Source organism: Tetrao urogallus (assembly GCF_951394365.1).
Source record: "Tetrao urogallus genome assembly, chromosome: 5".
NCBI lineage: Eukaryota > Metazoa > Chordata > Aves > Galliformes > Phasianidae > Tetrao > Tetrao urogallus.
This window is the reverse complement of record NC_136818.1, coordinates 38290956-38317066: the sequence shown is the minus strand read 5'-3', so window position 1 is coordinate 38317066 and position 26111 is coordinate 38290956. Positions and strand designations below refer to the sequence as shown.

The window sequence follows — 26111 nt, the reverse complement described above, 5'->3', positions numbered from 1 at the left end:
AGGATGTAAATATAAGTAGGTTTGGATGCAGTATTGGAAGATGCTTGCCTAGACTCTGCAAGAAAAGCAAGAAAAATGGTCTCAGAAGTAAAATATTCAGGAAAATAGAAGAAAAGAATGTAACTGAAATGTTATCTTCAGCTACCATGATGAACCTTTCTTTTTCTGAGATCCCTGGGTAGCAAGCAGCAAATTAGCAAATCCTCAAAATGAATTTTGAAAGTAACCACACTTTCTGCTCTGAGAGAAAAGTTTAAAATGTCTAACATAGTTTTTGAAAGGCAAAGGAAAATGTGCCAGAGGGCTGAGAGTTCTTAAGACCAAGTTATAAGCCTTTGAAAATAGGATTTTATAATGGAAAAGCAGAGATCATTAACTATTGTAAGCACCTCTAAGAATGACACATCTATAGTAAATTACATTCAAATTAATATAAAACTGTAAAGATTCCCTGACAGCTTTGATTATGTAAGTTGATTTTAGTAGTTAAATGTTGACTTTCTATAATGCATTCTCCAAATATTATACTGAATGCTGCATCATATATAACAATTACCATGTCACAGTGCTATTTTGTGTAAATTAAATTATTGACAGCAATATAATTTTGTATTCACTTTATTATTTTGATTCATTTTTCTGTCAAAATATACAATGACTCTTCACTAGATTTAGAAACCAAAAAAACTCTTTAGATGGTGAAGTATTATTCTCCATACATTATTTTTCCTTAGCCTGTAATGAGGTTGGGGAGGAGAGAGAGAGAGAGGAGCAACATTTCATTCCTTCTCTGACATTATGTGTGTTTTCAGACATGTTGTCAACTTTAAATCATGTTACAATAAGGTGTGCATTCAGAAGGCCTGCAAAGTCCAGATCAGCTCTGGTCAGCCCCTTCAGGCACACAGCAGACTTGGTGGTTTTGGTGATGCTCCAACACCAGTGCTGCCCTGAATCGCAAGACGGGTTTCATATTATGATGATTATTCAGCCTAGCTTTAAGGATGTCCATTGTACATCATAGGGGGAATACTTCCCATTCTTTGATATTTCTTACAGATGAAAAGAAAGTACAAAACATTACCTCTCTCCGCTGCTGCTCTTTCTTCACACCTTTTTCTTCTCAGGTTCTTTGAGTATTATGGCAACAGTGACCATCTCTTCTGGGATGCTTGGAAGGTTCTTGCTGGTTGTGATTCTATCTATCTGTATTGCAGTACTTAGTTTTCTCATTAGCCCTGTCCAAATGCACAGCCTGTACACTTCTTATCACCTGCTTGAGGCTAGAAGGTGGAAATCAAGACACCAGCTGCATATTCCTACTGGACCTTAGTTCTTCTCCAGGCAGGTACCCTCACCTGCCTGTGGAGCCAGTCCTGCTGGCTCACTTACTGTAAAGCTCAAAATCTGTGTCAGAGATCAAGGCAGAACCTAGAGTGACTGAAATTTGATTTTGGGTTCCATGCTATGAGATGGAATAAATGCTCTCAGATGTGTTCAGGCACAAAAAGGGGCTGAATCCAGCATGTAACATTGAGGGGGAGGGTGACAGGGTAGAAAAATTCCCTCAATTCTGAGTAGTGTTAAAAAGGTTCCGAAAAATGTTCATCTTCTCAGCTGTTCCAGATCAAGGAGGTTGGGGAAAGCCTATTCTGCAAATTTTGATGGTGTTTAGCTGTGGTTTGGCTTAGATACTGACAAGCTTTAGTCATGTCTGTAACTGCTCAGTATTAAAAGGTAAGGTACATTGGGTGCTGAGAATGCTGGAAGCAGTTTCCAGGGCCAGGGCCAGTGAGCACTGACTTGCTGGTATCCATACAGCTGTAGGCTAGCTCTTTCTTCAGCAGGGGTCTGCACCCCATCTAGTCCAATGTGAGCCCTAAACCTAAAGGTTATTTTTCAGATGCTCTTTGTGGTTGCCTTACTCAGCTGTGCTGAAAGTGTGAAGTTGAGGAGGTAGAGAAAAAAGCTTGCAAGTTGGTGAGGATGAGACAAGAGTTGAAAAGTAACAGGGGAAGGCTAAATCCTCTCTGAGTTCACTCTGGATTTAGCAGTGTACTCCAAATACCTGGGAATTCAATTGTGTCTGCCAACATGTGGCTTATATGTACGTATTTGCTTTCTATGGCAGAACAAGATTGCAAAAAACTTACCTCATACAGATGGAACATACCTAGTCTTTGCACTTGCATTTAATTCAATATGAAATGTTAATATATGTCTGCAGCATATGCTAAATTCTCCTTTGCTCCGTGTTAAGGGGCAGGAGCCCAAAGAGACACTTGGCAGTCTCTAGGACTTAGAGTAATACTAAAACTCAATGACAACTTTTTAGTCTTCTTCACCATGCTTAGATTCCACGTGGTGTGGCACGTTCAAGATCTGTAGGGTAGTGGTAGTAGCAGCGTGAAACTGGAAAAGGGTCTGTTTGCTTGAGGACTACCTGTTTTTCTATTAGATAGTCTGAGAAAAAAATGTTGCAACTCTGCCAAGTTTACCTTCCTAAAGTATTGCTGTGGATGCATTTTTTGTTGGCAAACTGAATGTATTAACAGTTATTGCAAAGACAACCTTGGAGCTCCATGTTAGCATGATGGTCTGTGTTAGCTGACTTATTGAGGACTTCCAGAAAGTCCTCAATGGATGGAAGAATCATTTCCTTCCAGCTTCTTCTCTTCACTAATTTAATTTAGCAGCCTTTCTATCTTTGATTTTTTAACTTGCAACTAAAGATCTTTTCCCTGCATCTTTCTGCACACAATTTATCATATCTTTCTTTGTATGAAGCAGTTTCACACACGAATGCATGTACAGCAGAATGGTTTTACTAGAACCTGCTTCTCTTCAGAGCAGACAAATATACTTGGGTCTCCTTCTGGCACAGGCTCAAAATGCTAAGCTATAATGCTGAATTTCTCATTTGGCCTCCTTTCTTGTTTGTTGTTAACTCCAATGTGGGAGTTGATCATATAAACACAGAAATACAGAGTACAGGGGGAAATACATTCTGTTTTGTCCTCTTCGTATAATTCTGGATCTTGTTGGCTATGCTAATGCATTGCTTGCAACAGGTTAAATGACCGTGGTGATGAGGAACAGGTGGTGATGAGGAGTTAATGTGAGAGGACATGGAGAAATCACACTGCACTATAGGAAGTTGTTCCTCCCAGCATTTTTCTGTGCTAGCCTATTCAAAGTGAGACTCTGTAACTGTATCTGTGACTGCACTAGAACATGCAACAGCATTGAGTTCAAGTGCTAAACAAGTATATATCCTGTTTCAGCTAATTCTAGCATCTGAGATTCTAGGTGGCAGTCATTCCCCTCGATGTGCAAGTGCCCAAACACTGTGATGAAGAGTTAGGCCTTGATAGGATGCCGTGCTACTAAGCTGGAAAGAGGAATTTTGCACAAAAGGATTTAAAGCTAAAACAGAGCAAACACAAAGCCCATAGCTAGACAAGGTATCCTGAGAGTTGGGAAAGACAAACCTGCTGGGCAGGTATCCCCTAATAATGTAATTTTGACATTACTAGCCTGCCTCGATATATCCTCTATTTGTTCAAAGAAAATCATCTGCTCCTCTCAGTTATTTCAAAGTAAAGTCACAAGAATAGCTTGTTCCCACTCTATTCCAAATATAGCTGTTGGCAGCGATTGCTGAGATAAGGGGGAAGGAAAAGGAACTACCAAGGAAGAGGAAAGACAGGAGGGGGAAGAGAGAAAAGGAGCTGAAAAGGTTGGACAACAGAGAGTAAAGAGAGATGTGAATGCGAGGAGAGGTGAAAGAGTATGGACAGTACATCTCAGCAGAGAAAATAAATCAGAGAGTAAAATAAACTCCAGCAAAAGAGGTGGGAGCAACCCAAATACAGAATAAAGAAAGACTGTGCCCACCCCGAAGAGCTGTTTGAGTTTCAGCCTTGAAAAGTAACCAAACCTTAAATAAAACCATGCCCAATTTTGACTTGCACTCAGATTGTAAGGGTTAGAGCATCAGAAAACTTATGCTAATTTACACTGCTTGAAGATCTGGTCCTAGAAATTTTAAAGCAAAACAAGTTGCTTATTTTAATCTCTTGTGGGATTTTTAAAAAATTGTCTGCTCCAAAAAAACTTTGTTGGCAGTTTCAGAGAGAAAGCCATCCACTGAGTAAATTTGCTGGCACTGAACATCAATGCTCTTCTCAGAAGTCTGCAGTCAGGATGGTCTTCTGGTGAGACTTGAGCATCTAGGCATGCCCTCGGGAGCAGGAAACAGATGATGATAAAAACTCAGGAAGAGTCAGAACCACCCTCAGACTGATTTACCCAGAGCAAAGAGATGAGGGGTTTCGAGGCTCACGGCAGACTGGTTTAAGACTAAGGCAACAAAGACGTGAGAATAAATGGAAACAGGTTGTGAAAAACAGCACACAGACAGGGCAAACACAAAGGAGTCCTTGGCAATCCAGAAATCCAGTGAATGGCTCTAGCTTCCCTGGAGGGTTGGGAAGTTTCTGAGAAACATTCCCCAGAGCTGCTCTGCTTCTCTTCTCAGAAGACAGGTTGGAAAACGGTGCTAGAGTTCCTTCTCTCCTGCTTTACTGAAAAGAGATGTGATATATGACCTTACTCTTCAGCTGAGATTAAGGAGACTTACCCAGTTCCATTTCCTATAAACTGGGTTTATCTGGAAAGCCTGGACAAGCTTTCTGAGTGCTCAAATGCAAGGTAATGGGACCACCAGAGCTGAAAGTGTGCCACTTGCTATACTTCTTTTATTTCAGTCCTTCAAGGAAGAAGGCTGCTTGCACTGTTAAGGGATGTGCTCTATCACCCTCACTCTGGACTGAAGGACTGGTGCGGCTATTAACAAGAGATATTTACACAAAATACGGGAGGCACATTAGAGCAGGAAATGCAAGAGTAAATGAAGCTGCTTTTGGAAGATGGAACTAAAAAGCAGAGCTTAGCAGTCAGACTATTGCTATTCAGAGACAAAGTCGTCATTATTTTGAGAGTCTTGTCAAGTGGATGGTATGTTGTATTAGCTATATCTGTCTTCCCTGTTACGAGATGCAACTTCTTTTGTTGTTGTTGTTTTCAAGGCAAGTATCATACAGAGCTGTTATTTTACCCACTCAGCTTGTACACATGAGTAGGAGCAGCCATCTTTGGACCCAGAGCAATGTGCAGTTTGCAGACAACCTGGGAAACTTCTGGGCTGGGTGGCATGGTTGGTGTCGGGCTCCTGGGCAGTGAGAGATCCTGCAGGTAGCAGTGAGTGCTCCCAGCCCCACGGGACAGGCTGTGGAGGACAGCTAGGCTGGGTTGCCCACCCTGTGGCATGTTCCTCTCTGGGGCACTTGGTATCTGACCCTAATTCTATGGGGAGAGAGAGGTTGTAACCTATGGGATTGCAACTATCAGGCAGCCCTGCTGCCCTGACAGTGGGATCTGTGACCCACCCAGGCTGTGTTTTGTGTCTCCACAGACAACACATCCGCGGTGCAAAGCTTTGGAGAGGCGATTCACGGCGGAACACCATGAGCGTTGACCTAAGACGCCGCTTTCTGCTCCGCAGGCCGAGTCCTCCGGAACTCCGGCTTGCCTGCTCCCAGGAGAGGGCAGTGGAGCCGCACACGCTCCGTGCCGCGGCCGGCGGGCCGCTCCGTTCCTGCGGGGCTGCGCGAGGTAAGCAGAGACAGGAGGACGGATTTAATAACGTGTGCTTGCAAGCGTGTACGAGAATATCCAGGAAGTGTTCTGCGTGTTTAATAACGAGAGTGAGTTGTCTGTAAACAAAAATAGATTTGGGGTGACGAAGATTACGGTTGCTTTTATTTGACTGGAAGTTTTCTCTGTTATGTTATGTGTATTTGTTTATGGCCACACACAGTTATACTAGTAACTTGCTGATTCCACACAAGTTTGTTTAATTTCTGTAGCCTGAATTAGAAAATGTTATTGATATTTAAATAACCATTTGGGATGCTGCTAAGGCTCTCCTGTGCCAAATCCTCACAATAAAGTCATTTACTTATTTCTCATTTACAGGCATGCATCCTAAGACAACAAGGAGCCTTGGCTGAAAACAGCAGAGCGTGGTTTTAAGGTACTGTAAGTAATGGTAGACTGGGATGCCTTCTCCTCTGCTTCCTAACCACCCCCTGCCCTCAGCGCACCAGCAGTCAGGCAGCTAGCTGCTTTCAGTAGGCTCACGTTTACCCCAGGTTTCCCTGCCTGGGTGCTGGGCTTCAGTGACCGGCCACTATGGGCTGAGAGCCTGTATCAGCCCTGTGGTAAGTGGCTTTTGACTGGGAATCCAGCAGACAGCCCTGGCAAAATACAGCATTAGTAAACAAGTATTTCGTCTTGTGAGGACATGCCAGACCATCTACACTCATTGAAAGAGGGCAGATTTGTGAAACTCTGAAATACGGCTTCAGAGACAAGAACTTCTCTTTTATGTGAAATGTTAAAAACAAACAAAACCAAAACAGAAAAACAAAACAAAACAACAACAAAAAACACAACCAACCAACCAACCAACCAAAACAAACCCAAAAACAACCTGCACCACAACAAAAGATACACCCACAAACCCCACCCTGAATCCAGCACAAACTTAGGACAGACTTCCCTCTCTGTCTTCAGAGGACAGGGTCACTCACCTCTGATCGAGGAGCGAGACCCAGCTCCCAGCTGAGCTGAGGCCATGCTGACATCCCCTAAAGCAGCGAGGTGCACAGTGGAAGTGGCAGGGTGTGTTTCCCAAGCAGACCTACTGGTATCACTGTTGTTGGCGCACGAGGTCAGATGAGTTTTGCAACAAAGGCATAGCAACCCCCTGGAGCAACACAAACTGTGTGAAGTTAAACTGGTTAAACGATGCTGCCAGTTCCTGCAGATGATGAGCTGCCTTTTCTTCCTCAGCCACTCTTAAGCTCAGGTGCAGCAACAAGAGCAAGGTCTCGGGTACTTGCAGTAGAGAAGTGCAGGAAATTGCACCCAGTGCAACATCAGCTAGCACCTTGTTGAAAGAGCAAGTACAAAAAAATCTGGGGTGAGGAGGGGGAAAGTTTCAAAGAAATTTGGAATGAAAAATAAGTTCATCCCTTCAGCTCTGAACTCTAGTCAATGCTATATCCAGTCAGACATGTCATGCAGGTACAGGGAGAAAGCAGGACCACTCCATGTAAGAGTAAACCTTCTGTCCTTTGGAGAATCCCAAAATGGAAGGTTCCTAAACAAAATCAGTGTGCGTTTCTGTGTTCATTGCCGATTCATGGCTGAATGATCTGAAATCAATTAGTGAAAATACCTTGACTGGCTTCAGAAGAGGGGGCTGCAAATTGGGTAGTTTTGCCTTTGGAAGCCACAGGGTCCAGGGAAAATCCAGAGACTTGCACGCACAAGGGGCCACTGAAGTGCAGCTTCTCTCTTGGTGTAAGTGGGGCTTTGGCAATTTACACCAACAATCTGTCCGTCATATGAAACCACGTGGCTCATAGGAACCACAGGAATCAGTAGGATTTTATGCGTGTAAGGCTCATTGACGTCAGTGCGAGTTGGACGGCCTAGCCCTGGAGTCTAGTATAATCAGCCAAATGAGGATCAAAGGCACAAAACACATGCAGAGCACTACAGCACAAATATCTGAAAAGGGACCAGAAACATTTGAGTTTCATCTGTCAACATCTTCCTGAAGCACTAGCTATGTTTCCATCTTGCCTTGCACCACCAGACCCTGCTGTCTCCAGACCCAAAGCTCCCATTGAGAGAAGACGAGCGACTCAGTTGTCCATGTAAAGGCTGGACATCAGACACAGTTTACCCCGTCCTTAGGAAGGCTCTTAAAATGACCCACCAACATCAACTAACAGCAGTATTCCTTATTCATGTCAGTCTTGGAATCCTTGCCACAGTGGAAGAATGTTACGTTTGCCATGTTAGCCCAAAGGTGGAGCTGAGCTACAGGGAGGCTAAAGCAGGATGCAGAACCTTGGTTCTTCTTTCTCAGCCTGTCATCAGTGGGCACAAAGGATCTAATAGAGGAAGATGCTGTCTAGCATTGCTAAAACCTGCATCTCACACCTCAACCTTGTTTTTCAGTACAGAGGATGCTGTATGTAGGGCTACATGTTTCTCAGATCAATGTAAAGTCACTTGTCCCGCTGCACAACAGATTCCAATATTTTGTTCTTTCATAGTAGCGATGAGGCCAATTATAGCTCAGCTGTAATGGAAAGGTACAATACAATTGCTCCTACTTCTCAGTCAAATTTCCCAGAACCTGTCTCTCTCTCTCTGTCTCTCTGTCACAATTTAACTTTTAAATTGAGATTGTGTTTTTTAAATGAAAAAAAAAAAAAAATCTAGAATCTTACTGAAATGGAACACGAGCTTTCTTTCAGCTAAGTTTCACGTGCCAAACTGTATTGGCTGTATGTTAAGCGCTAGAAAGAACTGGTAACAAAATTGTTGTATATTAACATATACCAAAAAAAAAAAAAAAAAAAATCACCAAAAAAACCCCCAAAGAACTCTACATCTCCTAATTACTGTGTGCGGTTCCCAGATCACCCATCAAGGAAAATATCTAGATTTATGCCTGTAGTTCCTTAGCAAGAATGACAAATGCCCTGAAACTTTGACTTTTTTAGCTACACTCCTGTCTCGCCTGCATTCTGCAGTGACTGGAGAAGCACTGAAACTGGAACATCACCAAAGGCACTGAAACAAAAACTGAGCAATTGAGACAGCCTTTCTCAGCTGGGCGCAAGGTGCTGCAGGACTGGAGCGGAGCCTGTGAGGCAGATGACAGCACTTAGGACCACCACAGAGGTAAGTCTGCGCTCCGTAGAGGCACCTGGGCACGTGCTGTAAGTGACTCAAACCAACAGATATTGTGATCTGCAGTTAAAAATGCAAGGCGGAAATTTGTTTAGCCTTTTAGTGTATGCTTTGGCTTGTTGCTTCGGAGGAGGAGTGTGCTTTTGTGGCATCTCGTACATGGCTGTGTCTTACTGCTGCTTGGGCTGTTATTCCTGCATGCCTCTGGAAAGGGGCCTTGCGCACTACAGATCACACAGGAGAGTTGTTTTCCTAAAAGCGGGAATAAACAGTCAGGAGATGAAATATTCCTAAGTAATGAGATTAGAGACAAGAACGTAACATGGGATGTGGCTTTCAACAATAATTACATCCGACACCCTCATCAGCAAGAAGATGTAGGGGCTGCGAGCTCTGAGCTTGGGAACAGCATATGAAAGACTGGCTTCTCTTGGGAAGGGAGGCACAGGGGAGGTTATTTTTAGCACTCGGGGAAAAAAAAAAAGCAAGAAAAAAAAGCAAGAATTTAAGCACTCTTTGGTTTGATCCCGTTCTTATGGAAGAGGTCGTACAGAAAGAGGTGGTGTGCAAGGAAAATAAGAAACGGGAGCAGAAACGGCGCTGACGACGGGGCAGCGGCTGCGCTGAACGCCATGGGCTGACTCAGGACAGAGAGGAGAAGGAGCGAGGTCCGAGCGGGAGGGGAGCTGCGCGCAGGAGAGCAGCGCCGGGAAGCTGCGGGCAGAGCGGGCAGAAACTCCTGTCCGCGCCCGGCAGCCGCAGGGCCGAAGGGTCGGCAGCGGCGGGGCAGGTGCGGTGCGCTCCGCCGTCGGGGCCGCGCTGCAGTTGGCTCGTGTTCCACGGCGCGGCGCTGAGCCGGGCGCCGGCGGGGCAGGGGGCTCCGGGAGGAGCTCGGCGCCCTCGCCGCCCCCGGCCCGCTCCGGCCCCGCCGAGGAGCTCTCGTCGGCCGCCGCGCGGCTCCGCGTTCGCGGAGGTATTTATAGATCAGACACTTTCCAAAAAAGCAGCGCCGCGCCCGCATTGCTCGGCGGCTCTTTCCATCCGTAATTGAGAGAGAAAAAAAACAAAACAACAAGCTAGCGAAAAAGAGAAGCGGGGCTTTGCGAGCGCGACGCTCTCCCGACCCGGCGCTCCGCGGTCACGGGCTGCTAAGAAAGTGAGCGGGGTCCGGCGGGGCCGCCCCGGGACCTCCTCTGCTTTCCGAGCTTTAATTTTTCCGGAACGAGCCCTAAAAAGGGCAGCGGGGCGGGGCCGGATCTTCGCCTTTTTAGGACAAGGGCCCCGCCACCGGAATACCCCCTCGGCGGCGGCGGGCGGAGGGGCGCTGCCGGCGCGGCGGCGGCCCCCGGGGGGCCGCGCGGGGCCGGGGCCGCCTCCGCGGGGCGCGGGGCGCGGGGGGCCGGGGCGGGCGCGGGGCGGCGGGGCCGCACGCGGGCGCCCACGTGACCGCCGGGCCCCGTTCCTCAGTCCTTATATGGGCAGTGACGTCTCGGGCATTCAGGGGGCCCCCATAAATAGTTACCGCCAGACTTGTCCTCCAGCGCGAGCTGCGGCGGGAGCGCGGCTCTCCCGGGGCACCGCCGCGACGGGGCGGCCGCCCGCCCGCCCGCACATGCCCGCTCCGCGCCGGCTCCCCGCGATCCCCCCGCGTCGGTAGCGGGAGGCAGGGGAGAGCCCCGTCCCCGCCCCGAGCGCCCGCCGCCGGCCGGGAGCGCGGCTCCCCGGGCCGCCCGCCGCCCCCATGATGACCGCCAAGGCGGCGGACAAGATCCCGGTGCCGCTCGGCGGGTTCCCGCACCAGCTGACCGAGGGCATCTACCCCGCGGACGACATCTCCGCCGCGCTGCCGACTTCGGTCGCGATCTTCCCCAATGCCGACCCCGCGGGGCCGTTCGATCAGATGAGCGGCGTGGCCGCAGGTAAGCGGAGCCGCGCGGTCGCGCAGGTGCGGGGCGGTGAGGCCGGGGCGGCGGGCGGCTGCGGGGGCGGGCGGGGGCGGCTGTCCCCCGGGGCTCGCCCGGCTGGGGTCCCTCGGGGCGCCGCTCGGGGGAGAGGCCGGGGCGCGACACGTGCGCGCCGCGGCCCCGCGCCCCCCGAGCGGCCGCTGGGGCAGGGGAGGCTCGCGGTGCTGACCGGCGCCTCGCCTCGCCCCCAGACGGCATGCTCGGCGTGGACATGGGCGACAAGCGGGCCCTGGAGCTCCCCTACGGCGGCGGTTTCGCGCCCGGCGCCCCGACCTCCCGCAACCAGACCTTCACCTACATGGGCAAGTTCTCCATCGACCCGCAGTACCCCGGCGCCGGCTGCTACCCCGAGGGCATCATCAACATCGTGAGCGCGGGCATCCTGCAGGGGGTCAGCGCGCCCGCCTCCGCCGCCTCCGCCGCCTCCTCCGCCGCCTCCTCCGCCTCCTCCTCGGCCACCGCCGCCTCCGCCGCCTCCCCCGGCGCGCTGCCCGGGGCGCTGGGCTGCGGCATGGCGCAGGGCCCGCCGGCTGAGCTGGAGCACCTCTACTCGCCTCCGCCGCCGCCCTACTCGGGTTGCGGGGAGCTGTACCCGCAGGACCCCTCCTCGGCCTTCCTGCCCGCCGCCGGCGGCGGGGCGCTGCCCTTCCCCCCGCCGCCCTCCTACCCCTCCCCGAAGGCGGCGGCTGCCGACGGCGGGCTCTTCACCGTCATCCCCGAGTACGGCGGCTTCTTCCCGCCGCCCCAGTGCCAGCGGGAGCTGCACGCCGGCCCCGACCGCAAGCCCTTCCCCTGCCCCCTCGACTCGCTCCGTGTCCCGCCGCCGCTCACGCCGCTCTCCACCATCCGCAACTTCACCATGGGGGCGGCCCCGGCGGGAGCCGCTCCCGGCTCTGCCCCCGGAGGCGGCGGCGGCGGCGGCAGCGGCGCTGGGGAGGGCGCGCGGCTGCCCGCGGGCGCCTACAGCCCGCACCACCTGCCGCTGCGGCCCATCCTGCGGCCCCGCAAGTACCCCAACCGGCCCAGCAAGACGCCGGTGCACGAGCGGCCCTACCCCTGCCCCGCCGAGGGCTGCGACCGCCGCTTCTCGCGCTCCGACGAGCTCACACGGCACATCCGCATCCACACGGGCCACAAGCCCTTCCAGTGCCGCATCTGCATGCGCAACTTCAGCCGCAGCGACCACCTCACCACTCACATCCGCACGCACACCGGCGAGAAGCCCTTCGCTTGCGACTTCTGCGGGAGGAAGTTCGCCCGCTCCGACGAGAGGAAGCGGCACACCAAGATCCACCTGCGCCAGAAGGAGCGCAAGGGCGCGGGGGCCGCCGCCGCCCCGCAGCCCGGAGCCGGCGGCAGCGGGGCCGCCCTGGGCCCCTGCGCGGCGCGGACGCGGACGCCCTGAGTCGGGCGCGGGGCGCGGGGGCGGCGCGGAACCCTGGGGGCGCGGGGTGCCGGGCCGGGCGGGGCCGACGGCTGTACATAGGGGCTGCGGCGGAAGGACGGATGCATGCGGTGCCGTCGTGGTGAGGTGTCCTTGGTGCCTTGTGTGGTGTGAGCCCGTACCCGGCTGCATGTGGGGGGTGCCTTACCGATCCGCTCCGACGACAGCGGCGACGCCGAGACCGGAAAGTTTGCCTTCCCTCCCTGGTTGTAGTATGGCTGTACATTTCTGCCTATTAATATTGGGATTTTTTTTTTTTTTAGAGACTATATTTTTGTACGCACTGGTTGGGGTTGTTGTTATTTTTTTTTGTCTTTTCGGTGACCGAAGAGTGTTGCGTCTGCGGGGGGGGGGGGGGAGGGCCCGGGCGGGACGAGCGCACCCGGCGGGCCCGGCCCGATCTGCGCCGCGGGGCGCGGGCGGCGGCACGGCCGTGTGCGGCCGCGGGCGGCAGCTGCGGGACGGGGCTCCCTCCCGCCACTCTGTACATAGCCCTCCGACGGCAGGGTCGGCGCTCACGGCGTTTATAAGCGACGACGAATAAATCTCTTAATTATGCCACGCTGACACCGTTATTTCCGTTGGTGCCTGCCGGGGGAGGGGGGCTCCCCACCGGCCCCGGCCCCGCCGTGCCGAGCCGCGCTGCCGGCCGCGGGGATTCCCGTCGGAGGCGTGAGCCGCGCCGGCGGCGGTGGGAGCGGGCGGGCGGTGTGACTCAGCGCGGTGTTCCGCGGCCCGGGGCGGCTGCCCCGAGTGGGCTCCGGCACAGCGAGTCCGGGGCTGCACAGGCCGCCCCCCGCCCGAACCGGGCTTTCCCCTGCACATCGGCCTGGCCGCGACACCGCTTTTTTTTCCTTTTTTTTTTTTTTATTTTTCTTTTTTTCTTTCCTTCCTCTTCTTTCTTTCTTTCTTTCTTTCTTTCTTTCTTTCTTTCTTACTTTCTTTCTTTCTTTCTTTCTTTCTTTCTTTCTTTCTTTCTTTCTTTCTTTCTTTCTTTCTTTCTTTCTTTCTTTCTTTTCTTTCTTTTCTTTCTTTTCTTTCTTTTCTTTCTTTTCTTTCTTTTCTTTCTTTTCTTGTTTTCTTTCTTTCTTTCTTTCTTTCTTTTTTTTTTAACCTTCCGTAAGTTATTTTTGAGGATGCTGACCTGGCGGGGGCTGGTGGTGGTGCGTGGTTGTGCTGTGGAGCCCGGGACAGCTGCAAGCAGCCCAGCGCTGCGATGAGCCCTGGCACAGCCCTGGCACGGCTGTTCTGACTGAAGCCACCGGCAGCCCGCTGCCTTCCTTCTGCACTGAAACTTCCTGCTGTCTTCCCTGCTGCCAGGGTGCTGGCTCTCAGAGCAGCTGCTCTTCGGAGCTGGAAATGAAACAGGTCTCCAAAACTGGGCACAAAGAAGCTGAGGAGCTTTTCAGCACCCTGCCACCTTCCCCACACAGCTCTCATAAGCTTTAGCCTCCCCTCATCTCAGCATGGGCAGCTTTGCCACCTAGTCCCACATGTTCCCAGGGGAGACACATGGGCAAGTCTCAGACGTGGAGCACAACCTCACAGTCGTTGGTGTCCTCGGTCAGCAACACCGGGCTACAGCGCAGGAAGGCAGATGGGCAACACTGGGCTTCCCGAGGCACTGCTACAGCTTTGGATAACCATGGCTTGGTCACAGCCAGAGCACCGTGGGCCAGCTCAGGTTCTCAGCTACCCAAGTGCACGATCCAAGGCTCTGCCTGCGGCTGCTAAACTACTGAGAGCAGCCCTGCCGCAAGATTGAGATGCTAGCAAAGAGCAGAAGTCAACACAGAAATTGTAAGTGAGCTGGATTGAGGACACTGCCAGTACCTAGCGTAGAGCTGTGAGAAACTTTACACTGTGTAATAGTATCAGCACTCTTAAACCTGTGCCTTTGCTTTACAGTAACAACTAGCTTCACAAGCTGCAGTACCACACGTGCTGGATGTGTCTGAAGGGCCAAATGCACCACTTGGGCTGCCAGGCAAAAGAAACTTGCATTACTGCTCTTGTTCAAAGCTGTCACACTTGCAGAGAAAAGTAATGACTGGTCAGTGGTGAGATATCCTGTATTTATTCTGTAACTCAGCAATAACAGTGATTTTCCTGTTGTGAAAACACAATAAACAGACTGCAGAGAGAAGGAACTGTATTAGACTCAAACCTTCTGCTTACAGAAATCCAGAACACGTGCAGTTAAGTTTCAATCATTGAATAAGCAAGAAGAGGCTTTTCTTTAACGCATCTCAGGTTCTCTTTTTCCTGACACAGTGACTTTAATACTTTGATGCTAACACCGTTATTTAAAAAAACAAAAAAGTTTTGCCACAATTGTTAACAGCACTCTACAGGGTAAGGGACCACACTGTCCTCTGTGGAAAAGGTGCATTAAAATCCTATCCCATTACATGTCTTGACTAGGTCTTAAGCATGGAGAAAAAATAAAAAGCAACAAGAGAGACCTAAGGGGAGGATAGAGATGAGATACAGAACCAAAATGCTCTTTGTTGCAGTTTGTTTTTCCAGTACTGCTGTTTGCATGCAGCACGCTGTTTGTGGGCTTCTGGAAAAGGATGACAGTCTTCATTAGTGCCGGAGCGAGTGAGAAACACAGGCTGTGCCATTCCGAGGCACTGCATTACAGTTAATGACTACGCTTGATAGAGAATTGTTGCACATTAACTAATGCTAAGCTGCAGGGGAATTCCAGGAAAAACAGGTAAGCCCACTGCAGAAACATCAGACGCTCCACAGTGCTGTAAGAATAAATGGAAATTGAGCAAAATAATTTCCACCAATTTTTCCTTGCAAAAGCATTAATATGTGTATGCATAACGCTGATGGTGTTTTACATTCATTCTTCCACAGCCCTTCCTGCCCAATTAAAAAAGTGATGCTGTATCAGAATCACTTAAAAATTCACCCGTCCAAGCAACCGTACAGGAAAAACAAGTCTGCTTTTATAAATACACAAAGAAACACAAAGGCTGGTTGTGGGACAGTTTCTGGAGCAGGCTGGTAACATCCCTTAGGAAGTGGGTTTGTGTTCAAATTCCCACACGGTGACCCAGGCTGGAGCCCGTGGCACGGCGTGCTCTGCCATCAGAGGCACCGGGCCATTCCCTGCAGCACAAACAGGTACATCACCCCTAGAAAAGTTTCTCCCGTTAGAAAGATCACATCCCCTGCTGAGGGCATGCTGTATCTCAAGGCTGCTTACAGCACAGCAAGGCAAAATGCACTGCGTCTCTTCTACACTATGTTTATTTAAAAGCCTTACAAAAAAGTAATCTTTATAAATAGTATAAAGAGGGAAACCACAAGGCTTCGAAAGCTCAGTGTTCACCTGTCCATATAAAAACACAGACCGCTTTTAGAGAAGAGTTATCGGGTCAAATCCTATCTGAACCTAGGGTGTGTGTACAGATGGATATACATATCTATAGGTTACAGGCAAGTGAGTAGTGTTGTACAGCAGCATCCATGGGACAGCATGGGAAGACATAGAGTCTTCTCTAAAGATGCCCACAGCTTCCACTCCCCTCGGCCACTGCTATATGAGAACTCCCAAGCACAGTTAATTAGCAGCTGTGAGTCTCCTCCCGGCTGAGGGAACATGCATAGGAATGCTCTATAACTTCAGTTCTAATAGCCGGATCTTATACGGAACGCAGTGAAGAACTGTTAAATGGTAATTCAGGACCCGACACCGTCCCTCAGGAGGGGAACTCATTTCACTCCCGCCCCACGCACACCACTGTGTATCCATGGAGCGCTGCCCGCACCAAGAGTTGCCCCGGGGGTGGGATTTTGCCAGTTCGGTACATCTCTTAGCGGAGCCCGGCCCGGAGCCGCCGGGAAGGCGGTGCGGCGCTCCCAGCAGCGAGGGGGTGGGGGTGACGGCTCCGGGAGGGTTCTTATTGCATTCGCTCTGCTGGAGCCCGACCCCCCCTTTGACCGAAGCTCGGCGACGCACGCAGAGCGCTGGGTTTTCTTCCGAACGCTCAGTCGAGTAGAACCGGACCGCGCCACTCCTCCTTCATCGCACGTCAGCCACAAGAAATAAATACATCGTCACTTTATTGTCCCGAGCGGCCCTCGGCGCGCGGCCCTGCGAGCAGCCCGTGCCGGCGGCCTTTCCCCGGGCGGGAGCGGCGCGATCCGAGCGGAGGGCCGAACCGCGGCCCGGGGCGCCGTCCTCGAGCGGTCAGACGGGACGAGCCGGGCGGGGCTCCCCGCGCCGACGCCCGCCTCCCCTCGCGGCCGGGCGCTCCGGAGCGTTCCGTCCGGTCCCGAGGGCCGACGCGCGGCGGGCGCCGCCTCAGGGGCAGACGCGGGGCCCCGGGTACGGCTCTCCCCCGCACCAGAAGTCGGCGGCCGGCGCGGTCTCCAGCAGCCACACCTCCCTGGGTAGCGCGGGCTCGGCGCCGGCCGGCGGCCCCTCCAGCAGGCGGTAGTAGTGGCAGTCCCGGCCGTGCTCGGGGTCGTAGGGCGGCGCCAGGATGTCGAGGAAGGCGGCGGGGCCGTCCACGGCGTCGATCTGGTGCAGGTTGTCGCTGTGCGGCGAGAGCAGGCAGGGCGGCGAGGCGGGCGTGTAGTGCTGCCGGGAGCGCAGCAGGGCGCGCAGGCACGGCCCCGGGGCGGGCGGCGGCGGCGGGGCGGCGGCGGCGGGCAGCGCGTCCATGCAGGCGATGCGCAGAGTGCCGTACAGCACCTTCAGCATGCCGTTCATCCCCGGGTGGTCGTGCAGCGGGATGCAGGCGCCGCCGCGCAGCAGGAACACGCCCATGCTGAAGCTCTCGGTCTCGCAGATGTGCATATAGCTGACGGGCGGCACGGCGCCGGCCCGCGGGCACCCCGCCGCCGCCGGAGCCGGCCCCTGCGGCGCCAAGTGCAGGTCCTCGGCGCGCACCTCGTCCAGCAGCTGCTGCAGCCGGTGCAGGTTCTCCCCGAAGGCCGGCCCCGCGGGGCTGCGGAAGGTGATGCGCGCCTGCCGCGCCACCCGCTGGATCAGGGAGGCCATGTTGTCCCGGGGCATGGCGGCTCCCGGCCCGCTCCGGCCCGGCCCGGCCCCGCGCGCCCGCCCGCGCCAGGCGCTCCCGTCGCTTCCTCCCGCCGCTTCCTCCCGCGGCCGCCCCGACGCGCAGGCGCGCCCGCGCCGCCGTGCACCACGGGGCCCGTAGTCCTCCGCCCGCGGTCCGCGGTCCGCCGCCCTTCGCTTCCGCCGCTCCCGCGCCGCACGGCGCTCCTGCCCGCCGGCCGTCGGACGGCTCGGGGGTGGTCCCGGCACGGCGGCGGCGAGGGCACGGGGCGGCGGGCGGCGGATCTGGGAGGAGGACTACGGCTCCCGGCGGCGCCGGCGCGAGGGGGCGGCTCCGCCCGAGGCCGCGCTCCGCCGGCGGCGCGCGAGGGGCCGCGGGGTCGGGAGGCGGTGTGAGGGGCGGCCGCCATCTTGGGGCGGGGGTGCGCGGGGCGCTGAGGGGCGGCCCCGATCTCTGCGGGAGCTCCGTGCGCCGCGGCTCCCGGCAGCGCGAAGGCGGCCAGTCGGAGCGGTTTCAAACTTAGAAAACCGCGCTCTGATCGCTGGAGCGAACAGACTCTTGCCACCTCGAGTCCGGTTCTTTGAGCGGGCGTCAGGCGCCCGGCTGCTGCTATGCCGGGGCACAGCCCGTAACGGTTCTGACGGGCAGCTGGGTAGGGCTCCGGGGGCTGCGGCCACCGAGCTCGGTAACTTCATTTAAAAGCGATACAAACAGGTGCGTTTTCCCGATTACAGACAAGCTGCATTCTTCAGATGTGATTGCACTTAAGAAAGATGCATGTGGCCTTGCGGTATTACACACCTCATTCATACGTGTGAATCAGAAGTGCAGATATGGCAGGCTGGAATGCTGGCACTGCTGACAAGGATTAGTGATTTGGAACCCTCTTCCCAAACCTATTTCCCACTTTTTATACATAAGCGATGCACAGAACGCAAATTTAGGTTGCGGTGTAATTGATTCTCCTCACAGTGCTCAGTCGAGTTGCCTGTTTTGAGTTCCATCTGAATCCATTGGCAGTGTGGCTCTCAGCCTGTTCTGACACTTCAAAACTTCAGGGTACTTCAAAAGCATTTCTCTCTGCAGTGCCAGTGTTTCTGCACCTGGCAGGACACCTGGGACAAGGGCGCAGAGATCTGTGCTTTGGGGTGAGCAGCAGTCAGCCTTTAGTAGCCCATGGCCCTGGGTATTGGAGGGAACTACTGGGGATGGTTACAGCCTCCCCACTGCTGTGCTGGCTGAGACGTAGGCTACTGACAGACACCCAGAGGTTTGCCAAGTCTCAGTATTTAGTCTGCTTTTCTGTTCAGCCCCCTGTGCGGGGTCTGTCAGTTTAATCATGGAGGTACGGGCTGGAATTTTGGGCAGTTATTGTTATTGGTGATAATCGTTTATCATCTCAGCATTGGCTTAGGCATCTATTTGTGTTCTTACTCAGTAATTACGTTTTTTGCTTGGAAGTGATTGCTAAAATGGTTACTTTCCAACACTGATTCTTTTCCTGTGCAGCACAAAAATAAACTGTTTTGTGGAAGCAGAAATGCTTGGTAGTGGTAGGACTTTGTGCGCTTGCCTAACATGCTGTTGCAAGGACAGTCAGCATGGAAAACCAGGAGTTCGAGCTCTGCATCTCTGCTTGATCTTGACTTGCTGGGTGATATAAGGTGAGTTACTGGACCCTTTGTGCTTATCACTCTGTAAACCATGAATCACCTTTGTGCAAGGATGTTTAGTAAGATTTTAAAAGATCTTAGGAATATCTTCACGCAAACGTTCCTGGTGCCATGTTACGTTGGTGACAAGCTTTATGTTTTGCATAACCTACAATCCGCAATGTTTTTAACTGCTGCATTGGTTTGATGTGGACAAAAATATGTCTTTGGCACTTAACGTTCCAGCTAAATGTTACATCACACCCACATTTTTCAGTGCAGTGATATACAAGAAAAAAAAAACAAAAACGTGCAAAACAACCAACGCAGAATAGCAAGTTGTCCAGCCGACTAGCGAATGTACTGATATTATTATTATTCAAAAGATAATGTTCTTAGCTAACATCTACCATCTTGAATGCATGGGAAGGAAAAAACCAACCACAGTATAGTTGCTTGGCTGGGCTTTGAGACTACTTTGTATCAGTGATGCAATGACCAAAGTTCAGTGTAGTGGTTTTATGATAAAACCAGCCAGAGTGAGGTCAGGCTCAGGTTACAGTTTTGGCCTCCTGCTGTGTTTGTTGGTTTTTTCCTCACATGGAGAATGTATTCAGAACTGTTACATCTATTTTCTTTCCACCCCCACTCCACCACTTCTAAGCTTCTGTCCCTGCTACCTCAATTCTCCTGTGAAACTAGCAGTTTTTTAGCTTTTTGCTTCTCAGTTACTGTTATGTATATAATTTCCCCCCTAATTTGTGAAGTATCCCCTACTCATTTTCACTTTCTTCTAGGAGCTGCTTCCCAGGTCCACTTGATTTTGTTTGAGAAGTTAGAATTACCTGCAATCACTGGTAAACCAAGAGTCTCAAACGGAGAATAATGACAAGCGCCTACCTAGAAGGTCAGTGGTTGGCTGTTAGCACGTTCTGTCACGGTGCTGGAATATTTCACGAGGTGTAGAACTCGGTGAGGCAGTACAGAAACCATCCTCTGTCATAATGCTGCCAGTTACTGCAGAGGTGTATTCACAGAGGACAAAAAGTAAGACTGTGTCTAAGAAATTTTCGCACTGTTCATGCCACTCGTTATGCAAGGGTTTAATTGTTTGTTTATTTTATAAAGCTACCACCAATCAGAGAGAAATACAAATATCAGGCAGATATGATTATGATGAGAACAAGACTGGAAAGAGGGAAGGCAAACATGTCTGTAATATTTGCTGTTTCTCCAGTAATAATGGCTTACGTAAAAGAAAGTTAGTTATCAGTTATTCATCAGAGAATTTGTAAATCAGTAGAAGCACAAAGGAGTGCTCGATGTAACTGTACTGAAATCAGGAGGGGAATTAGGTTCATGTAGACACCAAACTTTAAACACATCTTTGTAACGTTAGAATCTCACTCACTTTTACCACTTCTTTACTGACACCTATCCTGTATTTTGTTTATTCTATTAAACATGCAGTTCACACCTTGCTGTAATGCTTCTTTTGTTGTAGCCTGTCAGTTAAATATGCTATTTCTGTATAAAATACATCGTTAATGGATTTTATTGACAAGTTGCTACTGAACGTCTTGGAGCTGTTGGAGTGACTCTGAGTAGGAAAGGCTGTGCAGCATGCTGCTCCTTGTGTATGAATCTGAGCAGAGCTCCTCTGATTTCATGGTTTCTGCTGGTCCCAGTCAGATCCGTGCTGATGCCCCTGGTTGCATCTAGCTTAGATTGTGATGACTGAAAGTATGAAGCTGTGTCCTCATTTCTTCTGAACTCTCTGACTGTCTAGGACCAATCCTGCCTAGGAAGAAGGAGACGCTTACAGGTGTGGTTAGAAACTGCTTTCCCTTCATGTGCTCCCTTGCTGATGTGTCATTTGCAGGAAGATATCTCTGCCCAGAGCCACTTCTGTAGTGGCACTCTGCCCTCCTGCAGCAGTGGAGCTGCGGGGTACTTCCACCAGCTGTGTGCACTCCTGGCAATTCAAAGAGACAAGGGAAGAGGGAGAGATCTGCTAGTGGCTGTGGGGAGTTATCTCTGTTTGTCACATATATTTAGTGTTTTCAAAAGATTATCTGACTGCATAACTTGGGACAAATCTGACCTATAAGTCTAAAATTTAGAATAAGTGCAAAGAATTTTGTTGAGGTGTCCATAACACTGAGTGTGCAGATACAGGCAGGAAGGTAGAAGATTCCTGTGATGGTTATTTGGATTAAAGAAGCCCACAGCTCAATTTGCAAGTGTAATTCTGAGTCCAGAATTGTCATTCTTATTATGGGCATAACTTTCAAAACAAAGTATCAACAGAAGATGCACGGGTACTGTTTTCAGAAGAATGTAATTAGAAGCAAATGGGAGTTGCTAATTATATTGGTTAAACTTTAAATGTACAGAATGCTGTGATTTGGACTATCGCTTTTCATCTTTCAACTGACAGAAACAGGCAGAAGAGACAGTTAAAAATGTTGCATTACTTAAAGCAACTTGTGATTTCTTCATTGCATATCTTTATATATGAATTGTATTAAAATAATTTCAGTATTATTTTTACACAAACGCATCCCAAAGCAGCAAAATGCTTGAGTTATGTATCATCTTATTGATACGATTTACTGTTAATTTAAGTGCTGTTCAAAACCTGTTGGGAAAGTTGAAATCTGCTTCCTGTGGTATTTGATACAGAACGAAAGCCATACTTGGCTGTGGTCCTGATGCTTTCCTAGCCCGTGGGGGTTATCTCCTGTGTGGAAGGTCCTGCTTTCGAGCTGGGGCCGTGCAGCGTGGGTGAAACGCTGCAGCAAAGTGGAGCGTCGGCACACGCTCTGTTGTGGCAGATGGGGGCACAGCGTGACACCCGCCTGCTGCAGCAGGGCCCTCTCTGCCATTTTTGAAACCACATCCCTGTCCACTCAGTTCTTTCTACTGGCTGCCAGATCCTTGAGGCCCCCCCAGCCGCTGTTACATCAGTACTCCACTTAGTTTTTTTCTCTCCCTGTGACTTTTTAGGAGAATCCCAAGGGTCCTGTTTCGGTTACACAGTGAAAGAGCGGAGGGTGGGAGAGAGCTTGCAAGGTCATCTCTGTTTGGAAGCAGTTCTCTTGGCCTTTAGCCCTCCCCTCAGCAGCTGACTTTCAAATGGTAAGAGAAGGCTGTGTTCATGTGACCCAGGGGAAAGGCCCACTCTGCGTGCAGAGACTGCAGAGGCCTCGTCATCTGGCAGTGGTGGGGAAAGTTACTTTGCAAGGAAAGCCTTGTGTTTCAGTGCATGTCTGTTCCTCCCAGTATCACTACAGCACCATGTTTACTTTTGCCTGCGTTAAGATAATATGCATTATTTGAGTGCTTTAGTATTAGTGTAGGGTGTGATTCTGTGCTGTTTTAGTCTATGAGCTGGAAGTAGATAATTTACCAGCTCTGGGGTCCCAGAGGGTGTTAAGTGTGGCTCTACCACTGCTTGTGCTACACACTGCTTGTGCTTGTGAGATTGTGGTCACAAGTCAGCTTTCCCCAGGGTTACTATCAAGGCCTTAAGTAATCCTACATCTGTAGCTTAAAGAGTTACTGCTCTGCAGCTGAGTCCCTGTAACCTGCTTGGTGCTCACCCACAGCCTTCCCTCCCCACCACAAAGCTTAAGCATAGACTATCTTTAAGCTAAGCCCTTCTGTTTCACAATCATGAGTGAGGACTGTATGGTCGTCATGCAGGTGATAAGCAGTAACGTATGAAGCCGCAGTAACTTGATCGCCCTTGGGTGTACATCTGGGCTGTAACACATTGTTTTAAAAGTCTCTTTTCAGAGAGAGATCTTTTGTTGTTTCTCATTAAATTTTGAGATCAAATCTGTCCATGTGAAGATCTCTACAGCGTCAATCAATAGTGCTAAATTTAAGAAGGAAAGAAAAAGTTGTATTTGAGGAATAGCCAGAGAATATTTCTTCTGTTTTAAATAACTAATAGATATTTTTTCACAAATGGCTTTAGTGGAAGGAAAAGAGGTGAGCGGTAAAGGTTACTGGGTAAATATTTAGTGGGGTGGGGAAATTTCTTTCAATATTTTCAGATGTTTGTAGCATTTAGGTTAATCAGTCAGTTTTCCAGTGAAATCTGTCTTTGTCCTGTAGATAAAGAGTCCGTATTTAACTCCTCAAGACCTCGGGATGGAGGCAGGAAGTTCTGTGCAAGTGTTTGAATAAAGGAGAGGAGGACTGAGGCAGGCAGAGGCAAACGGCCGGGCCCCACGGGGCTCTTAAAGCCACCCACACAGCTGCACTGATCTCTCTCGGACTTGTGGTCCTCAGCCAGGACTTGACTACTCGGAAGACAAAGTAGTACTTGGAGCACGTATGTGCCCATATGCTCTTCTGCAGTTGCAGTAATACACTTGTCAGTAACACACCGCTGCTGCCCCGTGCTACCCTGCACACATTTGTATCTATCTTGTATGACTGAGGAAAAAACAAATGTTGACAGTGTATAAAGGGAAATTAGTTCAGATATTTAGTATCTAGATTTTACTTTAGTATTTCACAGCATGCCTGCAAGTGTGTGTCAGATTTTTCCTAGGAAATTAGGATGCCTTCCAGCAGAAACTGATACATAGACTCAGCTTTTTCTGAGAAATAGCTTCCACTATTTCCCAAAACTAAGGACTTGGAGTTTGCAGGATCAGGGCCTAACAACTTCACATCTTTCTTACTATTCTTTTTTCTCCTTCTTTCTTCTCCAGGAAAACAATACTCTGTCATGTCTCCATGTTAAAATGACTAGAAATTGAACGTAGGGGGAGTTAGCATGTGATTACTTTTTTTAGACAGGATTTTCTTCACAGCTGAATTAGAGTGAGTCCTTTTTCTCCCAAACCAGATGGTAGGTGATTCAGTACTTCTAGCAGTAGAAAAATGATTTGTTTTCATTCCCCAGTAGCTGGTGTGAATGCACTTTTCTTTATCTATTTACAGATTATGTAAACACATTTTACCAGCATTTAGGTACGTACTTTACAGGCCCACTCCTGCAAAGAGTGCTGCGTATGCAATGCCCATCTTAGGAGGGGCTGCCATTGCTTACAGAGAGCTGTTTGCATGAAACTTGAGGCATTGTGGTATCTGTATTTGGTTTTTTATGTGTACACTAAAATTTATGATGCTTTATGAAGATACAAACAGAACCATAAGTCCACAGAACACTTGAGTGACTTTGTGCACTTCTTTCACCTATCAAAATCTATGAGGATGCCCTTGATCTCTTTTGCTGTCTTTCTGCAATAGGCTATATTTCTTGGGGCTTCTGAGTTAAAGCTGAAAGCTTTAGCCCTATAGTAGAGTGTTAGGGTGAGTCCTTCCTGGTGCACAGGGGGAATAAGGGCCTCATTCATGTGACTTTTTGGATTTGCCTTCTCCTGATGCAACAGGGGGGGCTCAGCACAGAGAATATCTTCTACCCTGCTGCTCTTGTGTGGGGGCAGAAAAGCAACACTGCGAAGGGATTCCATTAATGGTGAGAAATATTTGAGAATTTATTAAAAATCTCCGTTTATGTGTGTAAAAGGTCACCTGCATCTGTTTGTATGTGCATATAGATATATAATATGAATACTGCAGCACAGTTTCTTATTTTTGTGTATAAGTGCTAGATAAAATATGCAGAGTATGTGTACATCATGTCAGTGTATGGGGGTCTGAGACAGAACAGAAAGATTTGAAGCTACCCACTTACTACATTGTAGGGAAATCGTGTGTAACAGAGTAAGCCACTGATTCATTACACAAGCAGGCACAAGTGAGGCTGCCCAAGCAGTCTGATGGCTGTCTTGCCCAAGCTGTTAGGAGCCGTTTTTGTAAGTTTGATGTGCTTGTGCCCTAGCTTTGTTGGAGAATTGCAGTGTTGAGCATACTCAACATATATACATACTGCTGCTTTACTGAGACACTAATTTTCCATTTATGCAGCCAGTTGCTTTGTGTACCAGTCTGGCTATACATACAATTGTCAGTCTCTTGGTTCTCATCTTGTCTCTTCTTACTTCAGCTGAGCTTCTTCAGGTTCCTGCGTAGAGAAGCTGGCCCTTTACCTTCTTTTCCAGGCTCATCAGAGAGTTAAAACTCAGTCCAACATCTCCTACTTGAAAACAATGACAGTCTTCCACTTCTGTGAATTCTGGTAGGGGCAAAATAAGACAAATTAATTTGTATCAGAATTATGTGCTGTGACTTGTCAAGTTTCTCTCCTCAATTAAATTATCATTCAGTGGAGGGGTGGCATAAGAGGGCTCTTGGTTGTTGTTGTTTTTTTTTTTACATGGGTAGCCATGTCAAGTAGCCAAGATGGGGTGATTTCCTGTGCAATAAATTACATTTCCTTTTATACAAGGGGAAGCGTTTGGGGAGTTTTGCTTCTTGGGCTGTGTGGTTGTTGATGTTATGGAGGGTGACAGAAAACATGCATCTGCAGAAGGACACGCAGTCCTGCCGGGTGCTCCTGCATGGGGTGCTGTGTGAATCTCAGCTGAGGTCAGGCTGCGTGCTGGGAGGAATGTCAGCTTGTTTGGCCAGCACTGCTTAGGCACTGAGAGCTGCACCTCTTGACATATCTCTTGGCATATCTCACCCCAGTCTTGCTCAGTCTCATTTTTTATACCTGGGAATTGCTTTGTTGTGGTACCAAAAAGAAATAAAAGCACAAAGTAGTGGGTATGAAGCTGTAACATTATACCTGTAAAGGAGCAGAACAACGGCTCCTAGCCCAGCTGTCGTGAGCACACAAGGGCAGTGCTATTAGGGTTTCTGTTGTCAGACTGTTGCTGTGCATGCCCTTGTGCACGCTGTAGTTGCCCTCTCACTGACAGCACAGTGCTGCTTGGTGCAGTGTTCTGGTGTGCTCTGACACTGAAATGCCTGTCCTTTACTGCTGGGCCCTGCACTGCACCATGCCTGGCAGTGTGGCAGTGACCGTGGTGTGCAGTAGGTGAAGGGAGCTCAGGAGAATTAAGCAGAGCAATCTGGTGATGGAGACAAGCCTGGCTTCAGCACTAAGGGCTCGGAAGGAGCAGGGCTGGGGACCAATTATATGTAACCTTCTGTGAGCCCCTGTGAGTGCATGGAGTGGAGAAAACATGGCTCAGAGCTTTGAGGGCTAAGTAATTGCGGGAAGCTCTGGGTTACTCAG

At 50.3% G+C, this 26111-nt stretch overlaps 2 protein-coding genes across 2 annotated transcripts; one reads left to right on the top strand and one right to left on the bottom strand.

The window, feature by feature from the left end:
- Positions 1-10312: 10312 nt before the first annotated feature.
- Positions 10313-12207, top strand: EGR2 (early growth response 2; the record flags this gene model as incomplete). The annotated part of the gene is given in 5 exon segments (XM_079536015.1): positions 10313-10459; positions 10462-10510; positions 10513-10569; positions 10572-10757; positions 10994-12207. Coding segments are annotated over 5 exon segments (1653 nt in total).
- Positions 12208-16477: 4270 nt separating this feature from the next.
- ADO (2-aminoethanethiol dioxygenase) lies at positions 16478-17287 on the bottom strand (the record flags this gene model as incomplete). Its single annotated transcript, XM_079535343.1, has 1 exon — positions 16478-17287. One exon carries the CDS (start codon positions 17285-17287, stop codon positions 16571-16573), a length of 717 nt encoding a protein of 238 aa, XP_079391469.1. The 3' UTR covers positions 16478-16570.
- Between the last annotated feature and the right edge of the window lie 8824 nt (positions 17288-26111).